This window comes from Camelus ferus, chromosome 17 (assembly GCF_009834535.1).
Source record: "Camelus ferus isolate YT-003-E chromosome 17, BCGSAC_Cfer_1.0, whole genome shotgun sequence".
In the NCBI taxonomy this organism is placed as follows: domain Eukaryota; kingdom Metazoa; phylum Chordata; class Mammalia; order Artiodactyla; family Camelidae; genus Camelus; species Camelus ferus.
The window spans coordinates 41,116,233-41,130,765 of record NC_045712.1 but is presented as its reverse complement, the minus strand read 5'-3'; the positions used below and the strand labels follow the sequence as shown (position 1 = coordinate 41,130,765).

Genomic DNA, 14,533 nt, shown 5'->3' with positions numbered 1-14,533 from the left:
GAAAATATCAGCATAAACTTGAGACTTGGAAAGGTCACTGGTCTACCCTTGAAACAAGCAGCAACGACCTCCTGTGTCATCTCACTTCCAGAAACTGTATGAGATAATATAACATGCAGCCCTAACTCCCAGGCTGTGGTCCTCGCCCATCCCTCACTGGAGGGGGGAAGCGGGCAGTGCCCTTGGAGAACAGAGCCAGGTGATCGATCAAAATCCATTTGTTTCATCTTACTGAGACAACCAGAGCTTGTGTCCTTTAACTTGTCAGTGTATCGGGGAAGGGAGAGACCAGTGTCTTCACAGTGATGAAGGTGAAGGAGATCCAATTGCTTTTTTTCTTTCCAATCAATTGTAACACTATGGTTTTATACTTAATTCGTTATCAGCTAAAACCTTGTAATTACCACAAAATTAGCTTTCGTGTTCACTTGAAGCAAGCTTCAGTGACTTCTTTATTCATGAGTGATTTTAGGTTATTTGTCAGCAACCACTGAAACTGTACCTGACTGATCCGAGTCGTACATGTCACCAATTGGCCAGATTTGCTCATTCTTTCCCTGTAAAAATACTAATAAACATAGCATGACTCAAATGGTATGCTTAACCTCCACAAGGGAGTAAGAATACAGGAGAAAGAATGTGGAATTTGGAGGCAGACAAACCTGGGCTCAAATCCTGGCTATGCCACTTACTGTCTATATGTTCTTAAGCAAGTAATAAACTGCTGAAGGTCTCATTTTCCTCATCTGTAAAATGGGATAATAAAAGCCACTTCATAAAATTATTATGAAGAGTAAATAAATAATACCATGTGCTTAGCACATTTCCTGGCCCACAGTGAAATATACAAAATAACAGCAACTCCCTTTGCTCCCTCAGCATATGCCTCAGTTCAGAATGTGCTTCCTCTTTGCAGCTATAAAGTGGGTCAACTCATATTTACCATGTATTCACAGTATATTTAACTCCTGACACAGTACTTGGAAATACTACGAAAATCTGCAAGCTCTCAATTATAAAAGTGGGAAATGGTCAAACCGACATAACAGAAATTCAATTACATGATTTATAAGCTGGTTCATTTCCCTGCCATAAAACAACCCAAAGTTTCCCTGCGATCAAATGGCACATCCCTAAAAGTCTTCTGAGGTGCAGGTTTTTAGAAATTTATACCACCGGTAAATAAAGAAACACACACACGCATGCACACACACATTTACACCGCTGGTGAGTAAAAGGAGCGTCGTCTAAAAAAGCTGATTTTCCTTTCCTGAGTGTCAGACACATTCATAGCTAAAGGTTTAACCTCATGACAGATGCCAAGGAGGAGCTTATTCATTCATTCAAAACACACATACTAGACTTTTCCTTTCAACTAAGGTGAGTTAGTTCACTGAATTTACTCTCCCACCTGAAATAACCAAAATGCAGGACAAAAATGTAAAAAACCACAGTTTTCCCAGACACTCCACAGGAAACAAAGGATAGTGATCCCTGGGAAATGGAAAACAAATGAGGTGAGCCCTGCAATCGCCCCACCTAACTGCCTGGGAAGAGTTTCAAAGGCAACAGGCAGAGCCCTGCAGACTCCTTAAATTAAGTAGAAAAAGTTAAGAGCCCAAGGACACCAAGGCTGCTAGAATTCACAAGCAGAATATTGAGAAGGAAAGAGCTTCACAAAGAGAGAGGAAACTAAAAAGTTCTTGGGTGCCCCTCCAGTATTCAGAAGACTACTGATTGGCATAAGAGTGTGTAAGGAAACTATGTGAATCCTGGGAAAAAACCACCCAAAAGGATTAGGGAGAACAGTACACAGCACTCGCACAGGGCTGGGGATGGCGCTTCTATACATCTCTTACTGGTCCTGTTTCTCTGGTGGAATGCACACAAATATATAGAAAGGAATTTGTTCCAGGGAATTGGCGCACGCAATCATAAGGGCTGGTTAAGCTGCTTTTGTAAGGCTGTAGGCTGTATCTCCACATCTAATTGATGCACAGTCCACAGGGAAGGATGTCAGTAAAGAAAAGTCAGGACGAGAACATCCAAGTGAGCTGGAACCAGACAAGCATGAGCTGGAAACCCATGAGGATGGACTGAAACCCATGTCCTTTCTTGCTGCCTCTGAGCTTGGTGCAAGGGTATCCTACAGAAGCTGGGGTTCTCATTCATGGAGCTAAAAGCACACACCTGGCTGTGAGTAAGAGAACCTGAAGGAAAGTCGGGGAAAGGCAGGGTAACTGCAGACCCAGATATTGCTTTATGTCATGGAGGTGAATCAGCTACAAAAGTGATTCTTTCCTTCTACCTCCCAAATCTCTTAAGCACAGCCATCACGTCTTGCCCAAACTGGAAACATACAAAGACGCATATTCTGGGAAATGCAGTTCGGCCTAGCAAAGTTGATACATCATTAGTCATGACACAGAGAGCAAATAGAAGAAAAAATGAACAGAGTATCTGTAAGCTGTAGACAACTTTCAGCAGCCTAATATATTTATAACTGGAGTCCCTGAAGGAGAAGAGAGAAGGATGGAGAAAAAAAAAATTTGAAGAAACAATGAACAAAACTCTTCAAAATGTGACAAAAATTATAACCGTGCAGATCCAATGAGCTTAGTGAAACTCAAACACAAGAAACATAATGAAATCTACACCAAGGCACATTATAATCAAATTGCTCAAAACTTGTAATAAAGAGAAAATCTTAGAAGCAGCCAAAGGAAAAAAAAATGTTTTTGTACCTACAAGGGAATGAAGATATGGATGATAGACGATTTCTCACTGGAAACCAATGCAAGCAAGACGACAATGATGCAACATCTTTAAAGTTCTGGGGAAAAAAAAAACAACAACAAACTTTCAACCTAAAATCCTATACCCAACAAAAATAATCTTTTCAAAAATAAAGGTGAAATAAAGATACTTAAGACGTACAAAAACCAAAAGAATTCATCACCAGCGGACCCACGCTACAAGAAATGATAAAAGCAGCTCTTCAGGCAGAGGGAAAAATAATGCCAGGTGAAAATACGGATCTATGCAAAGCAATGTTGAACACTGGAATGATAACTACATGGATAAACATACAGGACCTTTTTCTTATTATTCAGACCTTTCTGAAAGATAACTGACTGCCTTAAACAAAAATATAAACAACGTCACGTAAAAGTAAAACGTGTGATAACAATAACACAAGGATTAGAAGAAAAGAAAGGGCCGTGCGTGGTTGCGAAGTTCTCGTACTCCATGGAGAGTGGTACAAAACACGTGTGCTGAACACATTTTGTGGGCAGACCCTGTTAGGCACTAGTCATGATGAAAGCAGCTTAACCTCTCGACTGGAGTTTACTTCCTCCTGTTCTCTCTTAGGTAGCTTAACTGGCTTTTTTTCTTTTTCTTTTTTTTTTCTGCTTGAAGTGATTAGCAGGAAAACTGTAGGGTAGGACATCTTGTTTAATAAAGTGACCATCTTTTAAGCGCTTCAGGTTTGCACTGGCAGTGCATTATGAAGCAAAGGACAGAAGATGTGGTGCTGTCTGAATGTTAAAGAAATACACCCCTGGAGATGAGGCATACTGTTATGTATCACCATTAAAACCATTTCAGTGCTCAAAATAAAGGACTGAAGGCTCTACCTCCAGGTCAACTGAGGTTATAATCAAGACCAAATCAGCAGTCCCCAGGTTCATTCATAATAAATCCCTGGAATTAATAATATTCGAACACATTTTCTAAGCTTATTTCAATTTAAATTACTTCCACTTAAATAGATGTGATTCCAAGAACATCTATTTTTAAGTGGGGAGTTGCACACATTGCCAGGAACGAATCTGGCCATGTCAAGGTCATGTCTCATCGAAGACAATTTAACCTTTCGGGACGGGGGGAGAAAGAGAGCAGGGGATGTACTAACCCACATTTCCCCTAGAGCAGATGGATGTGTGAACAGGTATGGCGAGATGGGGTGACAAAGGATGGGGGTTTCTGCCTCAGGCACCTGACGCTACACGTTTGCTCTTTTCTAAGGTGAGAATATACACATAAATCATACAGCAGCAAAGGAGCTTTATTTCCGTGCATACTGCCACCTCTCCTGGACTGTGCTAATGGTCAGACTGCATGAATGGACAGCCACCGTTCCAAGCAAATTTGATTATGATGAACCAAAGCGACTGTGGCTATAACGAAATCTCACAAGAGCACTGGACCAGAGGAAGTGGGAAGAGAAGCACCATCTGTGTTCTGTAGGAACATCTATACATTTATAACTCTCCATCTACTGCCCCAACATCACAACGGAAATCACTTCCAAACATTCTTATCATACAACTCCCAGAAGACTACAGACAAATAAAGCTTCGTCTTCTGTGAAAGGCACTATAATAAGTGCCTTTGATACATACATTTTTCAAATGCAATCATTATAGAACCCTATGAGATAGGAATTATGATGTCCTTTCCACGGAAGACTGAGACCTAGAGGGATCAAGGTCCCACAGCTATCAATGGCTGAATAAGGACATGCTATCAGATACAACGCTAAAGCCTAGACCCGAAATGCCACGCCAGAAACAGGCCACTGGATCCAGGTATATTCAAAGCATATACTTGACCATAAGCCACCACTGCTGTGGAAGTCCACAAGGGAGGTTAATTCTTGAAGGTTGGTGGGAAAAGAAAAAAAAAAAAAAAAACCACTCTTGCAGCACAAGCTTGTGATTGAAACCCCAATGCTGAGCTCTCAGGAAAGTGGGTCTGGAACAGAAGTCAAGGATTGGGGGCCTATGAGGCCATCTCCTTCCCCCAACACCCCAGACTCAACTCCCAGGACCAACTGGCTCTACAGCAAGAAGTTAAGGAGATGAGAGGGCTCAAGGACACAAGAGAGGAAAAGGAGAAGGGAGTTGGCTAGTTCTGACCCCTGAACTTCCACGCATTAAAAAAAAAAAAATAGTGAGACCTATCTATGTCCGTGACCCACAACATATAGGAAGTTACAGGAACCTTGTCTTTTTACCTCAGGGAAACCTCCTCAGATTTCTTGGGTTAACTCCAGTAAGTCTTCAACTTCCCAGATCCCTGAAATTTTCTTCCTATTATTTGCTTCGTGATTACACGCTGGCTTGCTTTAACTCTTTTAGCTTCACAAGCTTCCTGAAAATTAAAAAAGATACTGACCCTTTAATACATGTACACTTTTTCTGTTCAATGTAATACTCTCCAGATACTCAACACACAATGTGCTAATTGTCATCAACATGTTGATCATCATCGCTATTTTTACTGCCTATATACACAAAACCTATTCACCCACCTCTCCTTACTCTTCTCCCAGCAAAATGGTTAAATACAAAGTACCTAAGATTAGGAAAAAGGCCTAGGTTACGGCTTTCTCTTCTCTAGGTCTTCTGATCCACTCTACAGAAACTGCCTCAGTAATCATTGTTTTAGACAGGTAGCTAACTGAGTTCTGTTCAGACCCTGTAAGTTGTTAAATCACTTGGCAACATGGTTCCAGCCAGGAAGTGCAACTTTAAACTTTCATCTATGTAACTCATTCAAAGCTGAGATGTGACAAATACTAGTTATGATGCTCAGCGTGTGACTAAGACATTCACGCTTTGGGTTTTCTCTTTGCCCTTAGTATCCTGGGAGTGCTAGCCTCATTGGCCGGTCATTTGGGATTTGTGACTTCCCATTTCACTCATGCAGTGACAAGACTCTGGAGCCAGCTGGAGGTGGATGGGAGCCTTCCCTAGGAGAGTAAAATTGGGTGTCTGCTCTAAGCACTGGGCAAACATTCTTTTTTGCCTGTCATTGTGTTCACATTTTCTTACCTTCAGATGTGCAAGATACAAAGAGCTTATTTCAGGCTGTACACCCAGAAGAAAAGACTGCCTGGACTATTTTCATACTGAAGGCCTTAAGCCTTCAAGCAGGCTATACAAATGTTCTCTTAGCCTCATGCATAGCTCACTAGGAGATTTCAGGGTTTGGAGGAAAAGCTTTGTGGTAATATCTAGAGTTTAACTAGAACTTTCATTCTGCTGTCTCCTCACCAACCAGAATGGAGTTAGGTGGATCAATCTGGGTCCTTTGGGGAGCAAACGTCAAGACAAGGTGAGATGCGCAAGACATTTACTGGGGAAACACCTGTGAGGGAAAGAGGAAGGAGCCAGAGAAGGTGACCCTGCAAAGGAGAGAGGGAAGAAGGGTTGAATAAGAAGAGTCTTAGACTTCAGCACAAGTTTAAGAAAGTTCAGCTAGGCCAATGGCAAGTCATGGAGGAAAGTCGCCTATCAGAAGAGTCCCACATCTCTCAAGAACCGGCCCGCAACAGGATCCTTGTTGAGTCACCAGGAGCAGCCTGTGGGAGGCAGGACCTCAGCGATGTTGAACTTGGAGGGCAGCAGCTGGTGCCGTTGGTCAGTTATGCTCACTGAAGCTGGAGACCTGAGAGGCACACCATCACAAGGCCTCCACAAAAAGCAACCTCTGGATGGACGAGGACCCGAAAGTCTAACATGTCAGCGTGTCTTCAGGACCAGGTGACTCAAGAAACCACTGCATAAAACCCACCACTGTCTTCATGGTAGGCAAACTGCTGGGGACGCTGCCCACTACATCACAGTGTCCCCTTTATGAGAGTCCAAGAAAAACACCTCCTGTGGCTCAGGGCCAGGCAAAGTCATTCCTCCTGCACAACTGGTATGTTTTCACCCTGTAGACATACGGACTTTCTAGCTGAACTTCTCTTTGTCTTAACCATTAGGAAGTAATGAGCCAGATCTGGGGTCTATTTCTAGTTTTGGGGGCTTCTCTTTTTCAACTATTCTTTTTTTTCCCTTAACCTTCCCTGATTTCTTTGGTCAATACTACTGATCTCTGCAAGTGAGCTAAACTTCCTTCAGAAATAAGGTGTGACGTATCTCCTTGAACTAGGCTCGGTACCATTTAGAACCAAAAATACTAGATTTTAAGTACTTTAGTCCTTTCATAACTTTATATATACGTCAAACCCTTTCACTCTAAATCAGTGCTGTCCGATAAAAATAGTACGTGAGCCACATGAAATCTTAAATCTTCTAGTAGCCTCATTTTAAGAAGTAAAAACAGGTGAGATCAACAGTTTAAGCCTCTGAAAAGTCAGTGTGTGCTCTACACTGAGAGCACATCACAGTTTGGACCAGCTACAGTGCAAGAGCTCAATGGCCACATGGGGCTAGTGGTGCCTGTGCTGGACAGGTCAGGTCTAAACACAAAGGGTATGAATGATAACCAAAGAGCCAGAAGCATGTTCAAGATTATAATCACAACTGTATCAAGTCATATTCATAGCTGGCTTTGACTGAAGAGTTCTGAGCTCCTGGGGGTTTCTGATGCAGACACCAGGTCTAAGAAAGCATGAGTTCTCCTGGCAGGGGTAATGACCATGAAAACCCTAAGATTTCTGGACCTTTTTAAACTCCTCTACGTTATTTTTTTTCTTGATTGGACCAACCTTGGCTCCTTCCAAGAAACAACAAAATATAAAATGGTTTGGGACATCTAGTAAGAAAGAGAGATAACAGAGATAGAGATGCATTTTATTTATTCTGCACTTCATCCAGAGCAGTATTAAAAATTACTTTAAAGTGTGTTTATAAAGGTACAAGACTAAAGAACAGAAACACCGTAGATGTAATCAACACATGAACAACAACAACAAAATTTGATTCTCATTGTTTTAGAACCAGCTCTAAAACTTTACGCTTTAGTTTGGATAATAAAAGTGTTATTTAAATCAGGACTAAAAGATCAAAAATGTAGATTCCTGAGAGCTGAGAATTTGATTTTTTTCAGGCCATGAAAGCCTCCATTTCTACATGAGTATAAAGAGTAATAACTACATCATAGAATGGCTATGAAGATGAGTAATACTGTGTATAATACTTACAAGAGGTAAATAGAATGCACTAAATAAATGGTACCTAGCAACACAGTTAATCACAGAAGATTATGAAAGCCAGGTATTCCTAACCTGGGGTCTGCAGATCCTTGGTCCCTGGCTAAAATTGGGGATGGGGATGGGGTTGTGGTTAAGAAAGGGATTCCTAAAATTGGATGGGAAAAAAAAAGACTACACCTATATTTTCACTAACCGCTTACTTTTTTAAACTTAAAGTTTAAGAACAAAATTTAGCTTTTCCTCCATTATGAATGCTGGCAACATCCCAGACGTATGTGAAGGATCTGTAATTTTGCACCAATGGAAGTCACAGATATTTTCATATTACACTTCTGATGTTACAGACATCTCAAAATACCTTTTGAAAATTCCAGCCGCTAATAACTAACAGACCTGCTGCTAAATCTTAATACATTAGTAAAGAAGCAACATGATGTTACCAACTTATTGTTTCTAATTTCAATAGATTAGGTTTCCTTTGTGTTTCCTATGTTTTATTTCAAGCACTTTGAACATTATTCTGAGGAGTCCACAGTCTTCACAAGACTGCCCTGGCACAAAACAAGGTTAACAGTCCCTAACTTTTAGTCTATCTCTTTGCTTCCAGAAAGCCACCCAAGTTTGACAAGTTTGACCCTGCCTGGGTGAGCGCATTCCCGTAGTCCCAGGTTTGTCGGGTATACCTTGATTAGAAACTTAATGGCAGCTCTGATACCTCTCTTATCAAATAACCTTCCTGTTCAAAATTTTGTGTTCAAGTTGACAGGCTGGTTTTCGGGTACGTTCAGTCAAGCTGGGGGAAATGCCTGGCCCCCACTGAAGCTGAGCAGTGGTTCGGAAGCGTGGTCCCAGACCAGCACCATCAGCATGTTCCGGCAGCTTGTTAGATTTGCAAACTCTTGGGCCACACCCCAGGCCTCCCAAAACGGAAGCTCTGTGGTCTATCAATCTGTTTCATTAAGCCCTCCGGAAGATGCACGCTGGAGTTTGAGAATCACCACTCTGGGGAACCGGAGGGCCGCCCAGTCCTGGGCAAGAGGCTCCCCTCGCCTCTTGGGACAACAGGCCTCCTGCAAAACGAGCGAGGCGGGATGGGGGAAGTGGAAAGGCTGAGGGGCGGCCATCGAGTCGAAAGCCGGGGCTAGGGGCCTTGTTTCGCTCCTGTACCCGGATTTTACTTACATTACCCAGGGCCTCGAGAGTGACCGGTGGAGATTATCTCCCCAACACCGACCCCTCAGCGTTGCCATTGTACGGCGAGAGAAGGGGAGTCTGGAGAGAGCCTGCAAGCCAGCTCCAAACCCGCGGTAGCTGACCCCACGGTCCTGTAGGTTCTCTCTGCTCTGACCCCACGGGTCTTCCCGGCTTTGCTGCCCGGAGCTGGAGGGCGCATTCCCTGCTGGGAATTGAGGTCCCGGAAGTCTGCCCGCCCCAGGCTTTCCCGGCTCGCTCGCTTCGGAAAAACTACAAGTCCCAGGGTGCCTGGCACGGGTGGGTCACGTGGGAGGGGGCGGCGGGCGCGGCTAAATAGTCTCTGCCGGCCATTTTGTGGGAGAAGCCGCAGCGCCGCCTCTTCTCTAGCGTCCTAGCATCCGTCGCCGCCGCCTCTTCCTCCGCCTCCTCCTTTGCCTCTTCCTGCCTCCTCCCGGCTTCCGCCGCCACCGCCGCTCCAGCCGCATCCCAACCCCAGGGCGAAGCGTCTCCTTATTTATTTCCGTTTTCTCGCCACTGCAGCCTCCTGACACAGTGATCCGGGCGGGCCCCGCAGGAATTTTATCCCCTCACCGGCCTCACACTAGTATCGCATGTCCACTATCCAGAACCTCCAATCTTTCGGTAAGATCGGGTCGCCCCGCCGCCCCCTCCTGTCCCCTTCCGTCCCCCGCGGGCCCATCGGCCGGCCGGCCGCCCCTGCCCGCCCTCGCCGGGGCCGCTTGCCGACCACCTCACCGAAGGGCCCCCGGCCGCCCTCCGCGCACCCCGAGTGGGGCTTTGTTTCGGCGCCCAGAAGATGGCGACTGGGCCCCTGGCGACCCCCTCCCCGAGGACGGCCGCCGGACCCCGGCCCCCGCCCGCTACTCTACCCGCCTGCGCCTGGCTTCTGTCCCACGCCACCTCTGCGACCGTGTACCGCCCCCAGACCTGCCCTGCCTCTCGCCAGGGAGACCCTGGCCCGGGAGCTGGGGAATCGGCGTACCTTAGCGGTCGGGGCATTTAGTAAAAGATGCGGATCAGGCCTCCGATCTGTCACTGGGCAGTGGCCCAACCTTCTCTACTTGCGTAGTAATTTGCTACATTACGCTTCTTGATTGATTCATAGGTATACGTACATTTATCTTTTTTACTTTTTTCGAGGCAGAGTTATTACCGTTAAATGACTGGGGTGGCATCTGTGAATGTTTCTGTTGTCATCAGAATGTAATCGAGATGACGCACATTTTTATAGTGGCTATAAAAATGAGATCTTAACATTTCTTTTCTCTAATTAGAGGACTGTATTCAGCGATAGCATTATCTGCCTGTAACAGCGTTTTTCTGTTTAGGCATCAGGAGACATACCAGCTTAAATCCTCTTTTTGTGAGAGTACTTGGAGGTTTTATTAATATTCTACCCCATCACCTCCTCATCCCCACCTGCAGGAAAAAAAGCAAAGGCACTAGAACCTTCTTTGCTGACTGTCTAGATTGTAGCATACCGTATATCTGGAAATTACTAAAAGATACTTTATTGCTTTGGATTTTTTGGTATCCCTTTGCAGACCCCTTTGCTGATGCAACTAAGGGTGACGACTTACTCCCGGCAGGGACTGAGGATTACATTCATATAAGAATCCAGCAACGGAACGGCAGAAAGACATTGACTACTGTTCAGGGCATTGCAGATGATTATGACAAAAAGAAACTTGTGAAAGCTTTCAAAAAGGTAAAGATGTTAGGGAGAAGAGATTAAAATCTAGTTATTGATGCACACCTCTAAACGGGATTATGGTTCACACCTTTACTTGACTTTTAGTGTGGATGAAAATGATTGGACCCAAGAAAACTGCTCATACCCTTAACTAACTTCCAGATATTTATGTCTGATCTCCCATCTTAAAATAAGATTTACGTGGCTTTCAAGCAAAATAAAATGTAAAATGCTCAGTTTGCCATGTTCCAAGTAAAATCATTTCCTTTATGTGACTTGCTGATTCATTTTCAGGTTAACTTAGGGAGTACAGGACACAAAAATCTGTTCCTTAAATGTAATCAAGCCTACTGAAATAGCTAATTTTAGTCTTAGAGTGAAAATAAAATCTCACTGTATTTGACTTATGTTGAACCTACTTCTTCAGAAATTTGCCTGTAATGGTACTGTGATTGAACATCCTGAATACGGAGAGGTTATTCAGCTTCAAGGTGACCAAAGAAAAAACATTTGCCAGTTCCTTTTGGAGGTGAGTGATTGGATGCTTTATGTACAAACTTGAGATTGCTTATAAAATTGTATTTAAGGGCAATGTGAATTACTATGTACTATGTAAAAAGAAAGTTGTGAATGAAGTAAATAAGTTAATTTTAAGTGAAGGACAGAGTTGGTACTTAATTTCAAATATGTATTGAATTGTTAACGATTTGCCACAAGTAATAGTGTTGCCATAACTTATTAACAATGATTCTTTTTAATGACCACTTCTATGTTTTTTTAGAGATGAACTTATTATTCATTAATTCTGCTAAATTAAATTTTATTTTGTAGGTTGGCATTGTCAAGGAGGAACAGCTTAAGGTTCATGGATTCTAAAATGAACCTAAATACGTGGAGAGTTTCTTGAATAATTTTGTTCTCTAAACCTAGTTTGGCTGCCTTGTGAAATGATTCTCTGCAGTAAACGGACTTTTCATTTATTTAATCATTCAAACTTCCATTCATATCTGCATGATTACAGAAAACATGGGGTATGTAGGCTAGTAACACATAAGAAAATTGCAGTAAGATGGTAATGAAACCCCGTATTCATCTTAACATGTTTCCAATGGAAAATATTTTGTTTTGAGTGTTTATTGTTCAGTTTATTACTTTTCACTTGATTAAATGTTTTTTTTTTGTTGTATTAAACCATGTATGTTGCAGCTTAACAATAAAAAAAAATCTATAAATCCTTTTGTGAGCAGTTAGGCTCCCAAATCTAAGCAAGTAATATACACATATTTTGTCTTTCATAATTGGAGTTCTCATTCTGTGTATTCTTTCTAGTTAATTTCAGATGCTGTTAAAGCTAGAGGAGAACCTTTGTTATATGTAATTTGTGTTCTTCATTTACTGATTTAAAATTAAGTATAGGAACAGGAGTATAAACTCAGTTAGAGCCAAGACTTTGTCAGAATGTACTATTACATTTTTAAAAGAAAATGAAGCATAGTTTAAACTTACGTATTAGCACATTTTATTTTTATTGGTTATGTTACTGGGATGCCAACAGAAATCTGTTCCTAAGTGCCAGACAATATAATAGACTCCTGACATAAAATAAATTTAGTCACAGGCACTACCCTGCAACTGTGGGTGGGTGGTATCACTATTCCACAGATGGCAGGCATTGGGGTTTGGGTTAACTTCCCTAAAGTGCTAGAAAGTGACAGAGTTGAGGGGCCAGCCCAGGGCTTCCAACCAGAAAAGCCATATTCTTTCAGTAAATCATGGTTTTGGTATGTGTTTCACCAGAGTAAGAGCTGTGGGTAATAGCACATAGGGGTTGAGGATTGTTTAAGAAATAGAATTTGCAGTTCTTAATTATGAGACTTCTGCAGCTCATTCTATTGAGTTCCAGATTTCTGCTTTTTATTGAGTTGTGATTAGATGCTCAGTTACACAAGCTGCGTCATTAAAACCATTTAGCCAAGACAGAGATGCATCTCCAGTAGTCCATTTCTTATCTAAGGGGGTTACATTCCAGGACCCCCAGTGGATGCCTGAAACCACAGGTAGTATCAAACCCTATGTAAACTCACCCTTCTCAGTACACTAATGGATGGGTAGCACATACAGTTTGGATACGCTGGAGAAGGGGATGGATTAGGTCCCACCCAGATGGAGCAGGATGGTGTGAGATTCCATCATGTCATGCTACCCAGAACAGTGCCCGGTAAAAACTTACAGGAATTATCACTAAGATTTTCCATTTAATGTTTCCATTTTGGATCACAGGTAACTAAAAGCACAGAAAGCAAAATCTTGGGTAAGAGGGGACTGTTGTGTAAGTAAACCTTTTAGCTTAATGCAGTGGGATAATGGTGGTGCGAAAAATGTCCTGTCTCTTGGGTCACTACGTTCTGTACCCGCTGAACTCTTGCTCCTCTCTTGATGGTACTGCTTTAGAAAAACGAAATCAGCCCTCACAGAGTTTGCCTCTTAAAGATACTTCAGTAATAGGTTTTGTTACTTTTTCACCACATCCTATCTCCGAACAAGAAAGGCTGCGAATACTGAGAAGTGAGTACACTGGAATATAGTGCCAAATGTGCTGAGCTCATTTCAGGAAAATAGTATAATATGAGCAAGAGGTTTGGGAAAATTTTCCACCGTGACTGAGAAGTCCTCACTTTTCTACCTATAACTTGATAAAGCAAAAGCATGAATTAACATTCACATTCATTCTTTATCTACTGAGATCTGAGCTAATGCCCAGAGAAGGATTATCTGTTAAGATGAGATTTAACAAGGTCGGTGGACCAGGGAAACCTTGTTACAAGGGAAGAAAAGGACCCCTTATCTTGGCACCCACAGTTAAGCTTTTGGTCATCACTTCACGTGTCAGGCCAGTCCCACTAGATGGGATCAAAAGCCTTGGGCAAACGTCTGGATTTTATGGGAAGCACCTCTCCTGATCCTCCCTTCAGCCTTTGAGCCCCAGATTGGACTTGTCACCTGTAGGACAGTCCCCATCCCTAGAGCAAGAACCATATCATGTACCCTTTACTTCTTATCTTTGAGCAATGCGATGGAAATAATATCTACAGATTTCTGCAATTTCATTGAAACCAGCCAAAAGATAAAAGTTGAACTATCACCCTCATGTAAGAATGCTGACTGGGAGCCTCAGAGATACCCAAGAGCATAGCTCAATGTTCTCGTCTGCTTCAGGGGCAAAAGGCACCAGGCGACACTATAACTGCAGAGGAAAAATAGGTTATGCCTTACAAATGCAGCAAAAATAGCTAGCCAGACAGTATCTCCTTGTGCCTCTCGTGTGGGAAGATTCTGATCTGCAGTTTTTTTAGTGGTCTGTACTTTGACAGTGCAACATGACACACACCGAGTCAAGGACTAGTAGATTTGTCCCTAAACCTCTAGACTCAGTAGAGGCCTTGGTGAAGCCAGTGGAAACTGACCTTTGGCTGGTTGAGGCACAGCCTGAGTAAACTGCTGCTATAGCAACGATGTCCTCTTCCCTTCAATCTCGGCCCCACCTGAGGCAGAGGGAAGCCTGGGGGAGCAGCCTGCTCTACCTGCTTAGGAACTCATGAGAGCTGTTCTCTGAGCAGCCCTAGAGAGGGGGCGGCTCTGACCACAGGGAAGGAACAGTTCCAGTCCCAGTCAGG

General features: G+C 43.0%; 1 protein-coding gene and 1 long non-coding RNA gene across 4 annotated transcripts in view; one reads left to right on the top strand and one right to left on the bottom strand.

The window, feature by feature from the left end:
- Positions 1 to 9,340, bottom strand: part of LOC106731044 — a 42,556-nt gene extending 33,216 nt beyond the window's left edge. For all 3 annotated transcript variants that reach the window (XR_004312337.1, XR_004312338.1, XR_004312339.1), the window contains exon 1: positions 9,134 to 9,340. This is a non-coding gene — a long non-coding RNA (uncharacterized LOC106731044). The remainder of the gene's footprint in view (positions 1 to 9,133) is intronic.
- A 164-nt stretch (positions 9,341 to 9,504) lies between these two features.
- EIF1B (eukaryotic translation initiation factor 1B) lies at positions 9,505 to 12,084 on the top strand. Its single transcript, XM_032459176.1, has 4 exons — positions 9,505 to 9,787; positions 10,711 to 10,874; positions 11,287 to 11,388; positions 11,691 to 12,084. The coding sequence occupies exons 1-4, from the start codon at positions 9,757 to 9,759 to the stop codon at positions 11,733 to 11,735; spliced, it is 342 nt and encodes a 113-aa protein (XP_032315067.1). The 5' UTR covers positions 9,505 to 9,756; the 3' UTR covers positions 11,736 to 12,084.
- Positions 12,085 to 14,533: the final 2,449 nt, after the last annotated feature.

Bases quoted from the DNA above. Each gene is read 5' to 3' on its own strand.
- EIF1B (XM_032459176.1), top strand. From the start codon at position 9,757: ATGTCCACTATCCAGAACCTCCAATCTTTCG. The intron at 9,788-10,710 runs GTAAGATCGGGT...ATCCCTTTGCAG, and splicing joins CCAGAACCTCCAATCTTTCG to ACCCCTTTGCTGATGCAACT. The intron at 10,875-11,286 runs GTAAAGATGTTA...CTACTTCTTCAG, and splicing joins TTGTGAAAGCTTTCAAAAAG to AAATTTGCCTGTAATGGTAC.